The sequence below is a fragment of the Aquarana catesbeiana genome, linkage group LG04, assembly GCF_042186555.1.
Source record: "Aquarana catesbeiana isolate 2022-GZ linkage group LG04, ASM4218655v1, whole genome shotgun sequence".
In the NCBI taxonomy this organism is placed as follows: Eukaryota; Metazoa; Chordata; class Amphibia; order Anura; family Ranidae; genus Aquarana; species Aquarana catesbeiana.
In genome coordinates this window covers 247,767,235-247,784,907 of record NC_133327.1, presented here as the reverse complement: position 1 = coordinate 247,784,907, position 17,673 = coordinate 247,767,235, and the positions used below count along the sequence as shown (strand labels likewise).

Here is a 17,673-nt window from a genome sequence, read left to right as displayed (position 1 = left end):
GGTTCGGCCGTACCCAGGAAGCGTCGGCACCTGGCTCCTCCTATCCTGACGCGTTGCGTCACACCACAAAGGGTGTGGTGTGACGCAACGCGTCAGAGTAGGAGGAGCCAGGTGCCGACGCTTCCTGGGTACGGCCGAACCCGGAAGCCTGCTGTTTCCACTGCTCATCTTGTATTGTAATGTAAGTTACTACGTTTGCTATATTAAACTTTACTTAAAATACTACACTATGGAGGCTATTCCTTTCTCCCTTATCATTATCCTGGGATCGTTGTGAGTGGCGGTGATTGTTACAGAGAACCAGATCCACGGACACCCTCCCGGGAAGGGGGATCGCCTCAGGAAATCCATCCTCTCCATAAGAGCACCATCTATCTGTACATTTTTGCCTGATTCGGCCCATTGGGGGCTGCTACTGGAGGTGAGAGGCTAGGGGAAACAATTGTTTTTGCACCAGAACGGAAGTGGAAGAATCTAGCACAAGTCACTTTTATTAGACTTTATTGTGCGGACATTACGGGTCACATTGCATGAAACACATGAAACAGTGTTTGTGTGGACTTTATTGCACAACTGTCACCTTCTACCCTGTTTCCCTGAAAATAAGACCTAGCGTGATTGTTGGTGATGGCTGCAATATAAGCCCTACCCCCCAAATAAGCCCTAGTTAAAGTCCTTGTAGGTCTTATTTTCAGGGTAGGGCTTATTTTCGGAGAAACAGGGTAGGGCTTATTTGGGGGGTAGGGCTTATATTGCAGCCATCACCGAGAATCACGGTAGGTCTTATTTTCAGGGAAACAGGGTATGTACTGTAGTGCCTATATGTGGATGCTTGGCTTTTAGTCGCATTTTCAGTCGCATATATGCATTTATGATTATATTACACAACAGTCACTTTCTATGTACTGTATCGCCTATATGTGGATGCGTGGCTCCTAGTCGCATCTTCAGTCGCATATATGCATTTATGATTATTTTGCACATTGTGTCATTTTGTATTATTATTTAATATTTTTTACAACAAGAGTTGCATTTTTACAGAGAAGCACTGGATTATACTTTGTATGTTATTAGCACCAGGAACCATACTAGAATATTTTTTGATGCACTATATATAAATTTTGGGGTATATCTTCAGTCGCACGTATGCACTTTAGGATAATTTCGCACACTGTGTCACTTTTCATGGTTTGTATCAATAATTGCAATAGGAGTTGCACTTTGCACGAAGCACTTTAATACATTTTGTAAATTTTGAGCACGAGGGTTCGTAAGTTAATATTTTGATGCACGGGTTATCGTGTGGTATCTCTATCATATATGCACATTGCACTTGGAGTAAGAAGTTATATTTAAGTATTGTGGTAGCCGTCTGCAGGTTTTCCCGTATTTTGAATTGGCCATAGGGCATTGCTACTATAGATGCACATTGCACTTGTATTAGGAAGATTGTAAGTATACATATCGTTGCAGCAGTTGTGGTGTTTCCGTATTTGAAATTGGTACATAAGGATAGATTAGCGCGACATATCTACCTTATTTGAAATATTAAAAATACTGCCCTGCTCAACTTATGTTCCACCTTTCCCTTATTTTGCTTAACGCTGCACATATTAAGTTCCTGTGGTCTCCCCTGATTTTTCATCCCTCAAACCTTACACCATTTTTGTTGGCCGTCTCTGGCCTCTTTATTCTTCTCAATATCTTTTAGTACGTGAGGTCTTCAGAAGTAGACACAGCATCAAGACCTCTTTCCTACTGCTGATTATGACCTACTGTAGAACATGACCTAGCACATAGCTGTGTGGTACACCACTAGTGACTGGTGTCTGTTCTGATTGAAACTTATTTACAACGTACAATTACACTCTGATATCTATCTTTTATCCACTGAACCACCCAAAGGATGTTGTTTTTATGGGACCTCTATGTGGAACTGCAATAAAGTGGTTGTAATCCCTCACATATACCCAGTGAATTGAATAGCCTCAATTGATATACAGAGTTGAAACAAATCTTCCTACATAGGTTTTACTTGTTTAATTGCAGTCTTCTTTTGTCTACAACCCTGCAAAGGTGCAGATTTGTGATACAATCCTTATGCATCTGTGAGGAGTACAGAGGGTGGAGAACTGTAGTTAGAGCTGATTGGAGGAAAGGGACAACCCCCCTCCCCCCACATAGGCAAATGAAAGAAAGAAACATGCATAGCTGTATTCTGAATAGACAAGCTTTGGGCTTATCTCCCTCCCCATCACAAATTTTATCTCATGTGTCAGGGAAACTTGTCAGAACAAAGCACCAGAGAGAAATGGCACTCAGAGTTTTGGAGAGAGAATTTAATGACTGAGGTTTACAACAACTTTAAACTGTATAAAAAGCCTAAATCCTTTAAACACACCTTATCCTGTAAAAAAAAAAAAACAAAAACAAAAAAAAACTTACCTGCTTTCACTGCAAGGAACAACGCCCCACAAGTCAAGCCCATCTTCTGTTAAAGTACCTGTCTAAGAATAAAACAATAGAGAAAGTAATAGACATATAATGGTGCCCTAATATTGCTGATTTATCAATTACTAATAAAGAGGAAAAAGGAGCTAATTACGTGCTAACTACGCATGTAACTTTGAGATAGTGCTTGCTCAAGTTTATTTTTGCAGAACATTTTTGGCATAACATTTACATTTACAAATGGCAGAATTTGTTGTGCGTACGAATTAATGCCAGAAAATTTACAAGGTAATATTAATGGTTTGTTTTTAAAACTTTGTACAGGGTCCCATTGCCAGAAAATATAAGACAAATGTAAAAAGAATACACGATTATTCTGCAGCCACATCTCTAGTGTATGCCATTCTCAGGTACAATTGTTTTGCCCTCACAATACTATGCACTGTATACAGTGTATTACATTTGTTCTCCCTTTTTTAACAATGTTTTATGAACTATTGCATGCTAATAAGATATAATATCCATAAAATTGCGGCAGGAATAGCATGATGTTGCAGAGTGGGTTGTCAGTTATGTGTTTTTCCAGGTTTTAGGCTTGGTTTGCTCCTACAGGTGTGACCAAGCATGGGCACATTTCCGCAAGTTTTTCACGCAATTTTGTGTGCGTTGCTCATATGTAAACCTAGTCTTATAGCTAGTACATTAGCTGATGTAACATTGTAACAAAATAAGATATGTGTCTTAATTGGTTTTATTACTGATTCCAGCAATCCTTTACCAATCAGGGAAAATGTATTTGATAAAATTTCCAGTAAATAAAAGAAAAGCTGTGAGATTTTCCATAACTATAAAATACTGTATAGATATTGAAATGGTGTTTAAAGGTAAAGTACAAATAAGCTTTTTGTTAATACCCACCACTAATATTAACCTGGTCTGTCTTGAAAACATTTTACCCAGCATACCCAAAATGAGGATGAGAGTGAGAATATCAATACTGTCAACCAATAAGAAGCTTTTCATTGCATAGTACTCGTACCCTATCATGTTTCCAACTGTGGAGGTTGGAAAGAAAGTTGTATATATGGGTATATAGAAAGAAGAGTCACAGGGAGGACCTTACTGAGAGTAACTAGTAAGCTGTCTTAAGCCAGAGAGCTGATACAATATGTAATGAGAATGGGTGTCACCAATAACCTATCCAAAGTGGCAGGGCATGTGAATCACAAGCCTGGATGTATTGGTAATAATTTAATGTTTCTTGTACAACCCAACTAAATATGGCTAGTTCAGGAGAGTATTTAATTTCATTGTGTAAAAATAGCCAACCATTGCTGACTATTCTCAGGAAAATTAGCCAAATCCAGCAGCAGGTGTATCTGGAAAACAGCATCCCTTTGCATATACCTACATACACCACACAACAAGCACTGATGATTGTTTGAATTATTGTTTTCTGTTTAAACTATCACATTTGACCACCTTTCCATGTCTTTGGCATATTAGAATGATGGCAGTATTTTTCCTTGGGATTACAGGAAATTAAGTCAGCTGCTCATAGAAAATATTACTTTGTCAAGCTTTATCACAAATTCAGTTCTTATAAGCTCTTTTTTTAAATTTAAAGGTAAATTTTACAAAATCTCTTCAATATAGCCTGTTGTGTAAATAAATTCACTGGACCTTCAGTGTGGCTGGTTCTTTCTAAATAAATGCAGCTTTTTTGGTACTGTAAAAAAAACTGCTTTGTCAGCTACACATACATTACAACCACTTGTAAATGGCTAAGATGACCCAACAGGTTAAGGTAACCTACTACCAAAACATGACTAAAATCAGAAGACTCTATTGGTAGTAGGTTGATTTATCCATTTGTTTTTTTTTTTTAATTGACGGTGCTTCAAATTGCCTAGGAACTACATCCAAGAAAAGTCAAAATTGAAAAGATAAATTTGTAGCGGTGTTATAACTTATATTTCCAGTTGTTCTTACTTTATCAAAACAAACCAGGTTTATTCTCCCACACACATTGATCCTTTGGGGGCTGATGCAAAATATTTTTTTCTTTTTAAGCCGCTTCTGGGCATACATGATGCCTGTTGCCACTGCAGCAGGAAGTACAGGAGGAATGGCAACTGTGACAGCAACAAGTGACTTGACAACAATATCCCTTGCAGATCCCTAGTGCATAGGAAATTCAAAACAAAGAGAAAGTAATTAGTAAATACAAATAATACTGACACCAACATTGATATGGATTTTTAGCAATGGTGGTATGCATCTCAAATAAGGGTCATAAATAAAAACAGCCACAGCTTCAGATTTTTCTAACTTTAAAAATACTGAATGTTTCAAGACAGAAGTGTATTACTAAACAATGACAAAAGCCCAAAGACAAATCTTCCTATGTACATGATTTAACTTGCATTTTATTTTTTTCTTCTTAATAACAACACATGTGAGAAGCCAGACAGGGGATTCAACTGAGCTATATTTTGATTGACAGCTTTAAAGGCATCATTAGAGTTCTGTCCTAGGTGTGGACATGCTAATGACTGCACAGGTAGAGTTAAGAGGTAATAAAAGATAATACTTATCCAAAATAAGTTGTACCTGAACCCTAACTGCATTGTTTGGTTTTGAAACAATAATCTGCCGCTGACAGAGTGACCAAAAACATGTTTCTTTATCTCTTTAGTGAACTGCTGCATGCTCAAGTAGTTTTGCAAGTCAAGATTGCCCTGTACCATAGCATGTTTTAAAAGTACCATAAATATTAATAGTAAATTCCATGTGTAGTGCCCTCTTCTGGTTAGGTTAGTAAATGTCATTTTTGGCTCCATTGTATTAAATGGAGCATTGATAGATTGTGTAGTTCTGTGTCTGTGTCCAGACCACAGGGCTGGGAGATTCAAATGATCAGTTGAATATTTATCATGCCTCAGCCAATCCCTGGAAAGGGCATCCAGAAGGTGACTGGGGAAGTAATAAATGTGCAGGAGGCCTGAACAGAATGTTCTTTCCCTCAAGGGCGGGTTTCAGACTCCTGGAGGGCTGTTGCCTCAGGGAGATAGCCAGAGAGACAAGAAATCGCAATCTGGGCCTCAGCAGTTGCTGGTCTGAAGGCCTGGGGAAGTTTGCATGAGGATTACCTTTGCTGGAGGGCATTGTACTGACCTCCTAGGTCTTGAGAATGATCTGGTTATCTCTCTCATTAAGGACCTACCTTCAGATGTTGGGTTGAAGACAGCTCCTGGGACACTGTGAGTAAAGACCTTGCTGGGAACTGAAAGCTTAGGGAACTAAGTGCCAGAAGAGGCTTTGGATCTGTGCACTGCTGCTGTAGGGTCATATATATATATATATATATATATATATATATATATATATATATATATATATACAGGCATACCCCACTTTTAAGTACACAATGGGGTTTATTTACTAAAGCTGAAAAGTGCATAATCAGGCTCACTTTTGCATAGAAACATATGAGCTTCTAACCTCGGTTTGTTCAATTAAGCTTTGGTAATAAAACCTGGAAGCTCATTGATTTCTATGCAGAAGTGAGCCTGAGTTTGCACTTTCCAGCTTTAGTAAATAAACCCCATTGCGTACTTAAAAGTGGGGTATGCCTGTACTTCCCTTTTGCTGCTACCTACAGAAAAGCTGCTTTTGCAGGAAGGATTGAAGGATTAGAGAGAAGTTTGTCCCCCTACTGTTGTTACTGATCATTTTGGAATATCCTAAACCCCTCTCCTGTTAAGGATCTTCGGCAATAAATACTAAAAAGACATCCCCTAGACTGAGCCTGTGAGAGCATGGGACTGTGCTTGTGTGACTGGCAGGCTCTGCACTATTTGGGACAAACTGGACAAAATCTTAGCAGCCCCTTGGGGGGTGAGTGCTACACATGTTTTAAGTGGTATGCATTCATCTTATTCTGTATAACAATTACATTTTCTTTGAGAAATATTTATGCTTTATAAATATAGTGTAAGTTTAGAATTGCAGAAATGTTCATGTTCTCAGTCACTTACCCCCTTAACTGCAAAAACTACCACAGAGTATATGAATCCAATAATAGCTATAGAAACAAGGCACATCAAGAACCTAAATGCATCTCTATACAGCTTGAAATTCATAGGCTTGGGGTACAAAATGGATCGCACCATATCTCCTTTAGCTGTGTTGAAACCTGGATAGGAAAGAACAGTATGAGTAAGTAATGATAAACAGGCAACACTGTCATTCATTAGATTATTTGTTAGAAAATGAATAGGTAGACTAATCTCTTAAGAGTATAGAAAAAAGGCTGCCTTTAATTCTATGCTGCATGTAAACATTTTTCATACTAAATAGATTCACGCCAGAGTTGTAGTAACGTGATGTGTGATAATGCAAGTTAGCTGTGCTACCACTAATTGTAAATGGCATTGTAAATGTATTTTGACTGTGCTTGTTTTTGATGGTGGAACCCCCTGCATGGGCAACTGATTTTCTATGGAGCTTTTCTTTTGTTCAAAAAAAAGTGCGCCAACAAGCCCCAAAAAAGGACTTCCTGACTGGCATGGTTTCACCGAAAACACTTAAAACAACTGATGTAACACCCCCAGTATCACAAAGCTCACAGAAATAGGATTTTGGGCAAAAATTGGGGAAATATGATGCAAGCTGCTACGTTATGGATATGGCAAAGCATTGGTGATAAAAAAAAAAAAACATAAGTTTATTAGCTTAAAAATAGGTTTGCTTTTATTTTATTTAAATTCCCTGAGATTAGAAATGATTAGGTACATTATTAGAAACAATTGACATATTGTTCAAAATAATAAGAAACTGAGAACTAAATCAAAACAATTACTAATGGTCTATCTTAATATGTCACAGTATTTTAGATTTAATAATCAGAATAATAATATGCTAACACAAGACAGAGATCAGTTATCAGGCATAAGTCCTAGGGGCAGCCATAGGGTGTGGTAATTATAGCTTTGGTTAAAGGAAAGGATATTCAAGAAGATAAAAGTGATTGTCAATTTCAAGAACTAATTATTTGAAAAAAGAGCTTTAGAGCTTTTATTTTCTATCTTTTTCAGTTAGCACTTAAGATGTATCTTTTTGATGACACGTTTTTGCTTTTTCTACCTGTAGGCAGATGGCCTACTGTGTATTTAGTTAGCACCCAGCTACCCAGGTCAGGGGGAAGGAGTTCATGTTTTTCCTCCTTTTCTCGGTGTGTTCACTTTCACTGGGGTCCAGCCTCCTTTCCATGTTCTATAAAAGGGAAGAGGTCCGGATTCTAAGGGGGCGGCGTGGAACACTTGGAGAAATGCATGGGGAACACATGCAACTAAAGTCTCGCTGGTACCTGTGGTCTGCTCTGGAAGCTGATTCACTGAAGGAAACCTGGAACATGGACTTTTCTGTTAGGACATCGCCAAGCATGGACTTCACCTGTCCATAACCACAATATGGGGTATATGTAATCACTACTACAGAGGTTTTGAGTAATTGCAAGGAGAAACAGCAACCAGTCGTTGGCGTGGTATCTTTTAGGTGACAATTTCTCCGGTAGCGAGGGGGGCGGTGCTCTGACCCCCTCCTTAGCTCTCTGTCTCAGCCGGTCACCAGAAGTGGACTAGCATTTTGGAGATCTATACCTGGTCACTAGGTATGGAAAGAGAAGATTTATGTGAGAGCACATATGAGGTTGGCGCTATAAGCTTGGAGGGATCCCATTCTGTTACTGGGAGAGAGGTAACAGAGGTACGCTGTCTGCTTGGAGTGGGCAGAGGCTCAGCTTGTCCCTCCGAATGCAACACATATATCAGTACAAACACAACACAAGTGTCCGGGCACATATACCATCAACTAGCTGGGGAGCAAGCAGTCTGCATAGGTCGCTGCTATTCCAAACTCATAGACAGATGATATAAAAAGAAGAACACAAATGGGAAAGAGCGCTGTACCATAGCAAAGCCATAAAACCAATCTTGAATGAATAAAAACATGTATATTTATTGAAGCAGTCCAAGGCATACAGTGGACAAGAAACATCCAGTGAGCAGCATAGCTGACCCAAGTGTGTTACCTGGAGGTGGATGCCGCATGAGTAACCAGATGATGCTGGGATGATAGATTGGGGGGGGGTCATCGCTGTCCTGCTAAATGGATGGAGGGAACCGAGCTAGGGTCCCTGCAGCAGTGGAGGAGCCAGCCAGAGACACCAGCATGGATGAGAGTGGCCAGGGCGTCTGGGATTTATGGTCGCTCCACGGGGAAAGCCATGCCCATCACCTGGAAGTGATGTCACAAACTGGCGGAAGTGGTAGGTGCCAGTGTTCCATCAGATTAGGCGACCCGTCAGATCTGGTAACGGAAGTGACGTTACCAGCAAAAATTGCTTACTGTGCGAGCGCAATGTGTTCCAGTATGGCCGCTATGCGATCCAATAGGTTTCCTATTCTGACAGAACACAAAGGCGGCACTGGACATCTTGTTACACCCAGATTTTGCTACACCTAGGCAAGTCTGGAATTTTACACTTGTTTTAGTGGTAAAGTCAGCTTATACAGTGTAATACAGTATTGTAAATCTGTGATAGTGTTTTTATGACAAATTTGGAAACCAGCGACAAGGCTGCAGTCAGAAGGTGCCGACAGGCATCTTGGTACACCCCGCACTGCTCACCGCCAAACTGATGATCATAAGGGGCCAAGGACATTTTTGGACACCCTCAGTCGATCGCTTTGATTTAGTGTATTTGAGTATATGTGAACTCAGTTTACTGCTAAAATAAGTGTGACTTTCAAAACTTGCCTGGGTGTAACAAGATGTCCGCTGCCGCCTTTGTGTTCTATCAGAATAGGAATGCATACCAGCCATGCTGGAACACATTGCGCATGCGCAGTAAGCACATTTTGTTGGTAACGTCATTTCCATTACCAAATCAGACAGGTTGCCAAATCTGATGGAGCACTGGGCCATGTACTGTGGGCAGTGCTGGGATTGGTGGGTGATTACCCACCAATCCCAGCGCTGCTCACAGTTCGAGGCCCAGCACCTACCACTTCAGCCAGTTTGTGACACCACTTCCGGGTGACAGGCGTGGCTTCCCCTGTGGAGTGACCATCATTCCCAGGTGCCCCCGCCACTCTCATCCACGCTGCGGTCCCTGGCTGGCTCCTCCACTGAATCAGGAACCCCACCTCGGTTCCCTCCATCCATTTAGCAGGGCAGTGACGAACCTCCCCTCCCCTGGAGCCCTGCTGTGTGCACTCCATCTGACAGCTCAGCCTGTCTCTAGCCAGCTATCATCCCAGCAACATCTGGTCACTCATGCGGCATCCACCTCCAGGTAACACACTTGGGTCAGCCATGCTGCTCACTAGATGTTCCTTGTCCACTGTATGCCTTGGACTGTTTAAATAAAAAGACATGTTTTTAATCATTCAAATGAAATGAAATGAAGAATTAGATTGACTGAACATACTGTATTTCAAAAACTACTAATAATTTGGTGTCATTTTGTGAGTTGCAAAACTTCACTAAAGAATTAAGCTTTGTAGATTTCACAAGTTAATGCTTTTGGAGCATCAGATTACATTGACCATAATGCTTCAAATATATTTATGTATGATTATTACCTGTATATATTTTAAAACAGTCACTTTGTGTTTGCTTTTCAAGTGAATGAGCATTTGGATAATGGCCAGGTTAAAGTCATTGAATGTGAATGTGTGCCGCAATTTTTTGGGTAAAATGTCTGCTTTTATTAATTGTTGGATTATTTAACAAAAAAATTGGCATTAGGAATTTTAACTTTCATCTTTTGGCATGAGCTTTTTGAATATTCACAATCCTACTTCTAAACATCCCCTAATGAGTCAAACTTGGGTTTGGGTGTGGCTTGCCTTTCTTTACTCTTTCCTTCAATGCATGGAGAAATAGAACAATTCTTAATTAATATAAATCTGATGTGGCTTAAAAAGTCTCCAAGGTAAATATACTCTTGAAGTGCAACCATCTCTCCAAGCCATGATTTAGTCTTGTCCCTTTCTGTCACAATGACTTGCCCCTAAAGGTCCGCTTGTCTAAATGTCATCTGTCAGGTGCCAAAGTCTCTAACGCCCACTGAGGTTTTACCTATAGACCATTGCATAACAGGGTGTGGGCATTAGCGCCTTGTAGAGAAGTCATCACCCTGTGCATAACTTCAGCCTAGGATCCCAGGTGCTTCAAAGGGACAAAGAAATTGATTTACCTATTCCTGACCTGAGGTCTTTGAACGCTAAATGCCCAAGTTAAATTTAGCAGTATCAGCAAGCACTGATTAATTTGAGTATAAATGTATGACCTAAATATGTTTTATATATAAGGATATATAATGCTTTTCTGACCCACTATTTTAATAAAAAACTTGTGATTTTTTACTATAGACTACAAAATGTGCAAACATGTAAACAAATATATATGTTAAATTCATTCATTTTTATTGTCGTAATGGTATCTGACAATTTTAATATTAAACAGAGGCACACTGTCATCTTCAGACTGCAGTGGCATATGCAGGCTGAAAGCTTATTTTGTGAATTGAGCCCACCACCTGCTTGTCCCCACTATGTTATGGTTCATGGTTTATGGTTTAAGATATAAATACTGTATGTTGTAGTTCTGTCAAAGGAATTCTGAAGCACCACACTCGTAAAGATATACTATCCAAATTTAAATCTAAATGCCAAACTGGCACAATAGGGCTCCCCTGAGTTGGGATGAGAGATGTAAGTGACAACCAGTTCTGACAACCAGTTCTAACAGGTATCAGGTGTGCAGTTTTGGCTGCTACCTTTTATCATAGATTAACATTCTTTCGGCATGAGACATTGGGGTTGATTTACTAAAGGCAACTCCACTTTGCACTACAAGTGCACTGAAAGTGCACTTGGAAGTGTACTTGTAAGTGCAGTCGCTGTAGATCAGGGAACAGTAGATACCTTTTCCTGGCTTTCTGTTGGGAACACATATTCAACTTACTCCATTTGGTTTGGGAAATTTAGAATATAAAAACATTGGAACATAGAAAGAACATTTTGTTCGTAGAAAGGGATCTAGGTATACTAACTTTACAACTTGGTTATATTATGTGGCCATTCAGCTGCAAGCAATGCTTAGTTGAGTTCTTATGTCAAATACCTCCCCCCAACCACACAAACCACTTCGTAGATCACCCAGAACAAACCAGTTTGTAGTACAACTGCTGTGACAGGAGTAGAGCCAGATGGTGTTGCCTGAATGACCTCGGTACCACAATATAGCACATGTCTCTTGTAATCTTCCCCACTGTGGACTTTCCATTGGAGGCAATCTGTAGCATTGTCAAGGGGAGTTTTTGTGACTGGGATACTCTCTCCTAAAAAATACCATTGGTGTTAAAATGAATTACAAAACAACTTTCATTAATTCACATTTTATTGTAATTAAATATTTTTAACTAATCAGAAGAAACAACTTCACTTATTCACACAAACATGATTTAGGCTGGGTCAATGGGTGTGTACATACAAAAGAACAATTAAAGGTTGGTATTACCCTACTTGATTATGAAAATCTGTAAACGAATTTCTAGGCTTTTAAACACTTCCAAGCATCTGCCTGTACTGGTTAGCTACCACAAGATCAGCTGTTGACAGTGATAGTTTAAATGCCAGTATAATCTGCATGACTATATCTTGATTACCTGTCAGCATGCCTTCATTGACAATGCAGTTTCCTCTCAGAAGAATGCAGTCACATGGAAGAAAAAACCTTTTCCCTGTAAGAACAATCAGATCTCCAGGAACCAAGTGCCTTGATTCAATCTCTTCATTGCCTAGAATAGAGCACATTAGATGAAGAAAGAACCATATATTATCTTCAACTACCTAAAGACAAAATTATATTTCTTCTGCTTATTCAAGTCTTTTACAATAATTTATATGCCTGTGGCTGATTCCAGATGCCGTCAGAAAGTCATAATCATAGAGAAACAGCTGTAGATGATAGCTGCTACACTTAATACAGCACTGATGTTTGCCAAACTATGCTCTTCTAGTCTGTAGTTCCGCCCTGTAAGTAGACCCATTATCAAAAGGAACATACTGTAAACCCCTGTTACTCCTGTTAGGAAAAAATAAATAAAATAGAATGTCTGAATGACTTAACTTTTCTCATGAGAATGCGGCTCCACGTTTCCACTCATTGTCTAAATATGAAAATACAATTAAAAAACAAAAAAAACGCACCAAGCCAAAAGATGCTGCTCAAATCTTTGTGGCAGAACAAAGCAGAGAAGCTGCGGAAAGGTCAGTGCTTAGACACTTCCCATGGCTCCCCTGCACTTCATCATATGAAAACTCAGATGACCAACTGCAGAGGATGTAAGGGGAAGCATCCTCAAGACCTACAAGAGCCCTTAGCCACTTTTCAGTGCACCTCTGCAAGTCTTATCAACACCTTTCCGTATAATTGAAAGAAATTATATATGAGGCAGTAAAGGGGAAGAGACGCCTAGGCTGTGATCATACACCACTGATAGAGGCAAATATTTGTACATAGGCATCTTTCTTAATATTTTAACACAACATACAAAGGAAGCTGAACAGATAAAAAAACACAGTTTTGAGCACACACATTATTCCCTATGAGCTTGCTTTTAAATTTAAATCAATACACTTTAGACCTATAATTTAAAAAAAAAACACTAAAGACACAGGCTCAGTTTATACATGTGGCAGCCTTTGCTGCCCTCCCCCTGAAAGCAATCTGTGGTGGATCGCTTATTCTAATACAAAACAGGTATTTCACAGGTGGTGAGAAAGTCATACATGGCCAAAATATCACAGGTCCCACACTAAAAACACCAGCAGAAGTACTGTATGTATACATACATGCAGTGTTATACTGGCCACATACATTTTTTTTTTTAGAAATTCTTGTTGTATTTTGGAGTATTATCCTTTGCTGCACTCACAGTTTAATATTCCATAGCAATGATAGAAATATTGAAAAGAAAATCATGAAACAATCAGATTGAAAAGCGTGTTGGTACCACTGGTCACTGAAATTATACTCTAGCGAAGGTTTGATGAATGCCAGAATTACTGCCTTGAGAAATATACCATTTACTGCAGACCTGAGAAAACTGCAGCCCCAGGGCCTCAGCCAGCCCTTTGGCTGTCGATCTCTGGTCTTTGATGCCTCCACTATTAGCATGCCTCTCTGAGCCTGTGAGCTTCATCACCGACGAAGCTCACAGGTTCAGAGAGCCATGCTGTCAGATGTCTGTGTGGAGAGCTGCAAAAGCTGGAAGGAGAGAGCCTGAGGAGGTGATCGTTACAGCAGGGATGCTCGGTTCCAGCGGGAGAGCGTTGTAAAGGAGATATCCAGGTGCCACTCTGCTCCCTGGCCAAGTTCTCCCTGTATTAGCACCTGTATGCTGCAAACCCCAGGGGCCATGCACCTGTTCTTCACTTCAGGTCAGAAACTGCAGAAATCCCTGCTGTATCAATCTTAGGCTCTCTCTTTCCAGTCACAGTGCTTTACAGAGTGTATTTGTAAGGCGGTAAGGAAGAGTTATGTTGCCTACTCACTGCCTGATTTCACTGTATAATACCACACTACCACTTTGTAATTCCATGCACTGCACGTGCTTATAGCGTAGCCTTGAACTCAATGAGCGAGTTTGACAAGAGATGCCACTTGTCAAACTCTGTACCCCAAGATAAAAATGCTGCAGCCACAACGTTGTGGCTGTGTCATGTGAACAGCCCCAGTCCAGGCTGTTGTTTTACAGTTCAGGTGAGCAGCCAGGGGCCACCCCTGACTGCCTGTCTGAAAGAGACCTATTTCATGAGCATTTGTACCTATTATTCATAGGGCCAGGTGTTTGTTTTCTATATGTTTAGGTCCTTACGAACTTTCCCAGGTCCAAAATTAGGAATTAAGTTAAGCCCTCCACAACAGTCCCAGTTTCTCATGTGGCCCCTAGGGAAAAATAATTGCCCACCCCTGACTTAGAGTTTTACTTACTTCCATCACTGGTATGCACCGTGACCACTGAACTGTTATTGGTTTCTACAAGCCGATGTAGTTTCACAGATTGCTATGCGGAGAAGAAGAAAATAGACAACTGATTAAATCTAAAATTTCCCAAAGAGTGTTAGATGGAGGTCGGGGACAAAGACTGATTTTGCCAGATATCAAACCCCTAAATAATCTTTAAATAAAATAGTATGTATGTAGTGGGGTATTTTCTGGCACAGAGCAATTAAAGTATATGTGAACCCTTACCTTGTAAAACAACTCATTCAGTTTAAAATAGATATAAAAGGCAAAACATTTGTGTACATATATACAAAATATTATAAATACCTTTTTTATAAGTGATTACATACCCTCTGTTCTTAGCTGCATAAGGTGCTCAGAGAGCTGGAGGAGGGGAACAGCAGTACACTGGTCTTCCCAGCTAATGGCTGGGCAGGGGGGCATGTCGGCTAAACATCTAAACAGCATGTTTCTCAATATTACAATGATAAAACTGGATTCCAAATATTTCCCACCATATATAGTACATATTGCAGATCTTTGCTAAATATAAGAGCACTGTTGTAAGAACAAGTATACTGAAACAAGTTAGTAGCTAACATTAGCAATCAAATCCATTTAAATTCTGATATATTGTACAGTTAGCTCTCTTTCTGTTCATTAAATGAGATTGGAGGAGAATTTCATTTCACTGCAACATATAAATGTCGCTGAATTTATGACACGTTGTAATACATAGAGCAGGGGTAGGCCTCATTTGTTGGCATGCGACTCCCTCCCCATCAGCAGAGCAGCGCAGGGAAGTGTCGGTGAGATCCAGCTTCTGCCACACTAATGCATTCCAATCTCAGAATTCCCTGCACCGCAGCCGCACTGAGGGGGAGGCTCTGTGCCCCCACACATTGTATAAGATGGGAAACATCTGCTGTAGCTGCGATCGTCAGCTCTTGTGATGGGGAAGAGATTGGGTGCAGTTCTGCTAGTGGGGCGGTCCTCTTTCCAGGATAAGGAGGACTGTGTTTGACGACTGCTAAAGTCAATCCCAGTCCTGCTAGCCCCACCCACCATCTGGAGGAAGATAGCTCGCTTAGTTGCCACTACCAATCACAGAAAGTAGGACCTTCACTGTGATTGAGAAAACCACAAGCAGGTGACAGTTTGTGGAATTACTGTTGAGCTTCTTTAACTTTGTTAAAATACATATGTTTTTTTGTTTTTTTTTAATGTGTGTGTGTGTATATGTGTTACTTACTACTGACCCCTCAGCTCTGCGTCATCTACTACTACTGACCTCTGCATCCCCTACTCCCAACTCGTGAACTCTGCGTCACTTACTTCTGACTCTTGAACTCTGCCTCACTTAATCCTAAACCTTTGCGTCACATACTACTGAGCCCCTGCACTCTGTGTCCCTTTAAGTCACAGCCAATATTCCACGCACTAAAAACCACACCCAATTTTTGCTGCGGTGCACCGCTCTGCACTTTCTCTCAGCTGATAGGGCCCAACTTATGATCCTGAACACTGCTTTCAGAAAATACCCCTGACCTGAGCTCATCATTGCGCATCCATTTCAGATGCTTGTATGTGACATAACATACAAGCACCTGGGATGGATGCGAGAGGTGGATCAGCAGGAATGAGAGTGCTAGGGCAGGTAATGTAGCTGTGTCTCATCTTTGCTTCCTTGCACTGCTCTGCATATTGTGGATATCATAGATGAGAAGAGGGTACAGTGGTGGGGCAGATGAGCAGGGGCTTCAGTGTCAGAACAGATGAGAAGGGGGTTCAGTGTTAGGACAGATAATCAGGAGGGGGTACATTAGTGGGGCAGATGTGTGGGGGGGGTACAGAGGTGTGGCCGATGTGCAGAGGGTACATAGGTGGATCAGATGTGCAGAGGGGTAGAGTGGTGAGCAGATGAGAAAAGAGGTACATTGGTGGGACAGATGAGCAGGGGGTTACATTGGTGGGGCAGAAGAGCAGGGGGTACAGAGGTGAGACAGATGTGCAGAAGGTACAGTAGTGGGGCAGATGAGCAAGGGGTTACAATGGTGGGACTGATGAACAGATGAGTTCAGTGTTAGGACAGACAAATGAGAGGGGGGTTCAGTGGTGAGACAGAAGAGCAGAGGGGTGCAGTGGTGGAGCAGATGTGCAAGGGGTGTAGTAGTGGGGCAGATGTGCAGGGGGTTACAGTGGTGGGGCAGATGTAAGGGGGTGCAGTGGTGGGGCAGATGAGAAGGGGGGTACAGTGGTAAAACAGATTTGCAGGGGGGAAGGTGGTGGGGCAGATGTACAGGGGGGTGCAGTGATGGGGCAGGTGAGCAGGGGGGCACAGTGGTGGGGCAGATGTACAAGGGGGTGCAATGGTGGGGCACACGAGCAGGGGGGTATAGTGGTGAAACAGATTTGCAGGGGGGTACAGTGGTGGGGCAGATGTACAGAGGGGGACAGTGGTGGGGCAGATGTACAGGGGGTGCAGTGGTGGGGCAGATGTGCAGGGGGGTACAGTGGTGGGGCAGATGTACAGGGGGGTGCAGTGGTGGGGCAGATGTGCAGGGGGTTACAGTGGTGGGGCAGATGTACAGGGGGGTGCATTGGTGGGACAGATGAGCAAGGGGGTACAGTGGTGGGGCAGATGTACAGGGGGTGCAGTGGTGGGGCAGATGTGCAGGGGGTTACAGTGGTGGGGCAGATGTACAGGGGGGTGCAGTGGTGGGACAGATGAGCAGGGGGGTACAGTAGAGAAACAGCTTTGCAGGGGGGTAATAGTGATCTGAGGTATGAAGATGCAGGAATTGGGGCTGATATGAAGTGTGGAGTTGCAAGAATCGGGGCTGATCTGAGGCGTGAAAGTGCAGGATGTTAATTTTTCACTATTACTCAAATAGTTTACATTATTTACTTTTTAAAAATTCATTTTTGTAAATGATAGTGTGAAGTTGACAATCTTTTTTATAAAACCGGCACTCTCAATTTCTTTGAAAAATATTTTTGGCACACTGTGCTCAAAAGGTTGCCTACCTCTGACATAGAGGAACATTTCTTAAGCAATTTAGCAGCAAAATAAGGTAATATTCAAGCTGTCTGTCAGTTATCAATGCATATGAAATAGTTATAATGTGTATTTGTGAC

General features: G+C 41.2%; 1 protein-coding gene across 6 annotated transcripts in view; it reads right to left on the bottom strand.

Moving 5' to 3' along the window:
• LOC141139843 (probable cation-transporting ATPase 13A4) overlaps positions 1-17,673 on the bottom strand; it is a 125,326-nt gene that overhangs the window by 58,590 nt on the left and 49,063 nt on the right. For all 6 annotated transcript variants that reach the window (XR_012243817.1, XM_073626369.1, XM_073626367.1 and 3 more), the window contains 6 exons: positions 14,521-14,593; positions 12,191-12,322; positions 11,693-11,863; positions 6,492-6,649; positions 4,444-4,632; positions 2,446-2,507 (listed from right to left, as the gene is read on the bottom strand). Coding sequence is in view for 5 of the 6 variants with exons in the window: in XM_073626369.1 (XP_073482470.1) it covers positions 2,446-2,507; positions 4,444-4,632; positions 6,492-6,649; positions 11,693-11,863; positions 12,191-12,322; positions 14,521-14,593 (785 nt within the window). In the remaining variant the exon portion in view is untranslated. The remainder of the gene's footprint in view (positions 1-2,445; positions 2,508-4,443; positions 4,633-6,491; positions 6,650-11,692; positions 11,864-12,190; positions 12,323-14,520; positions 14,594-17,673) is intronic.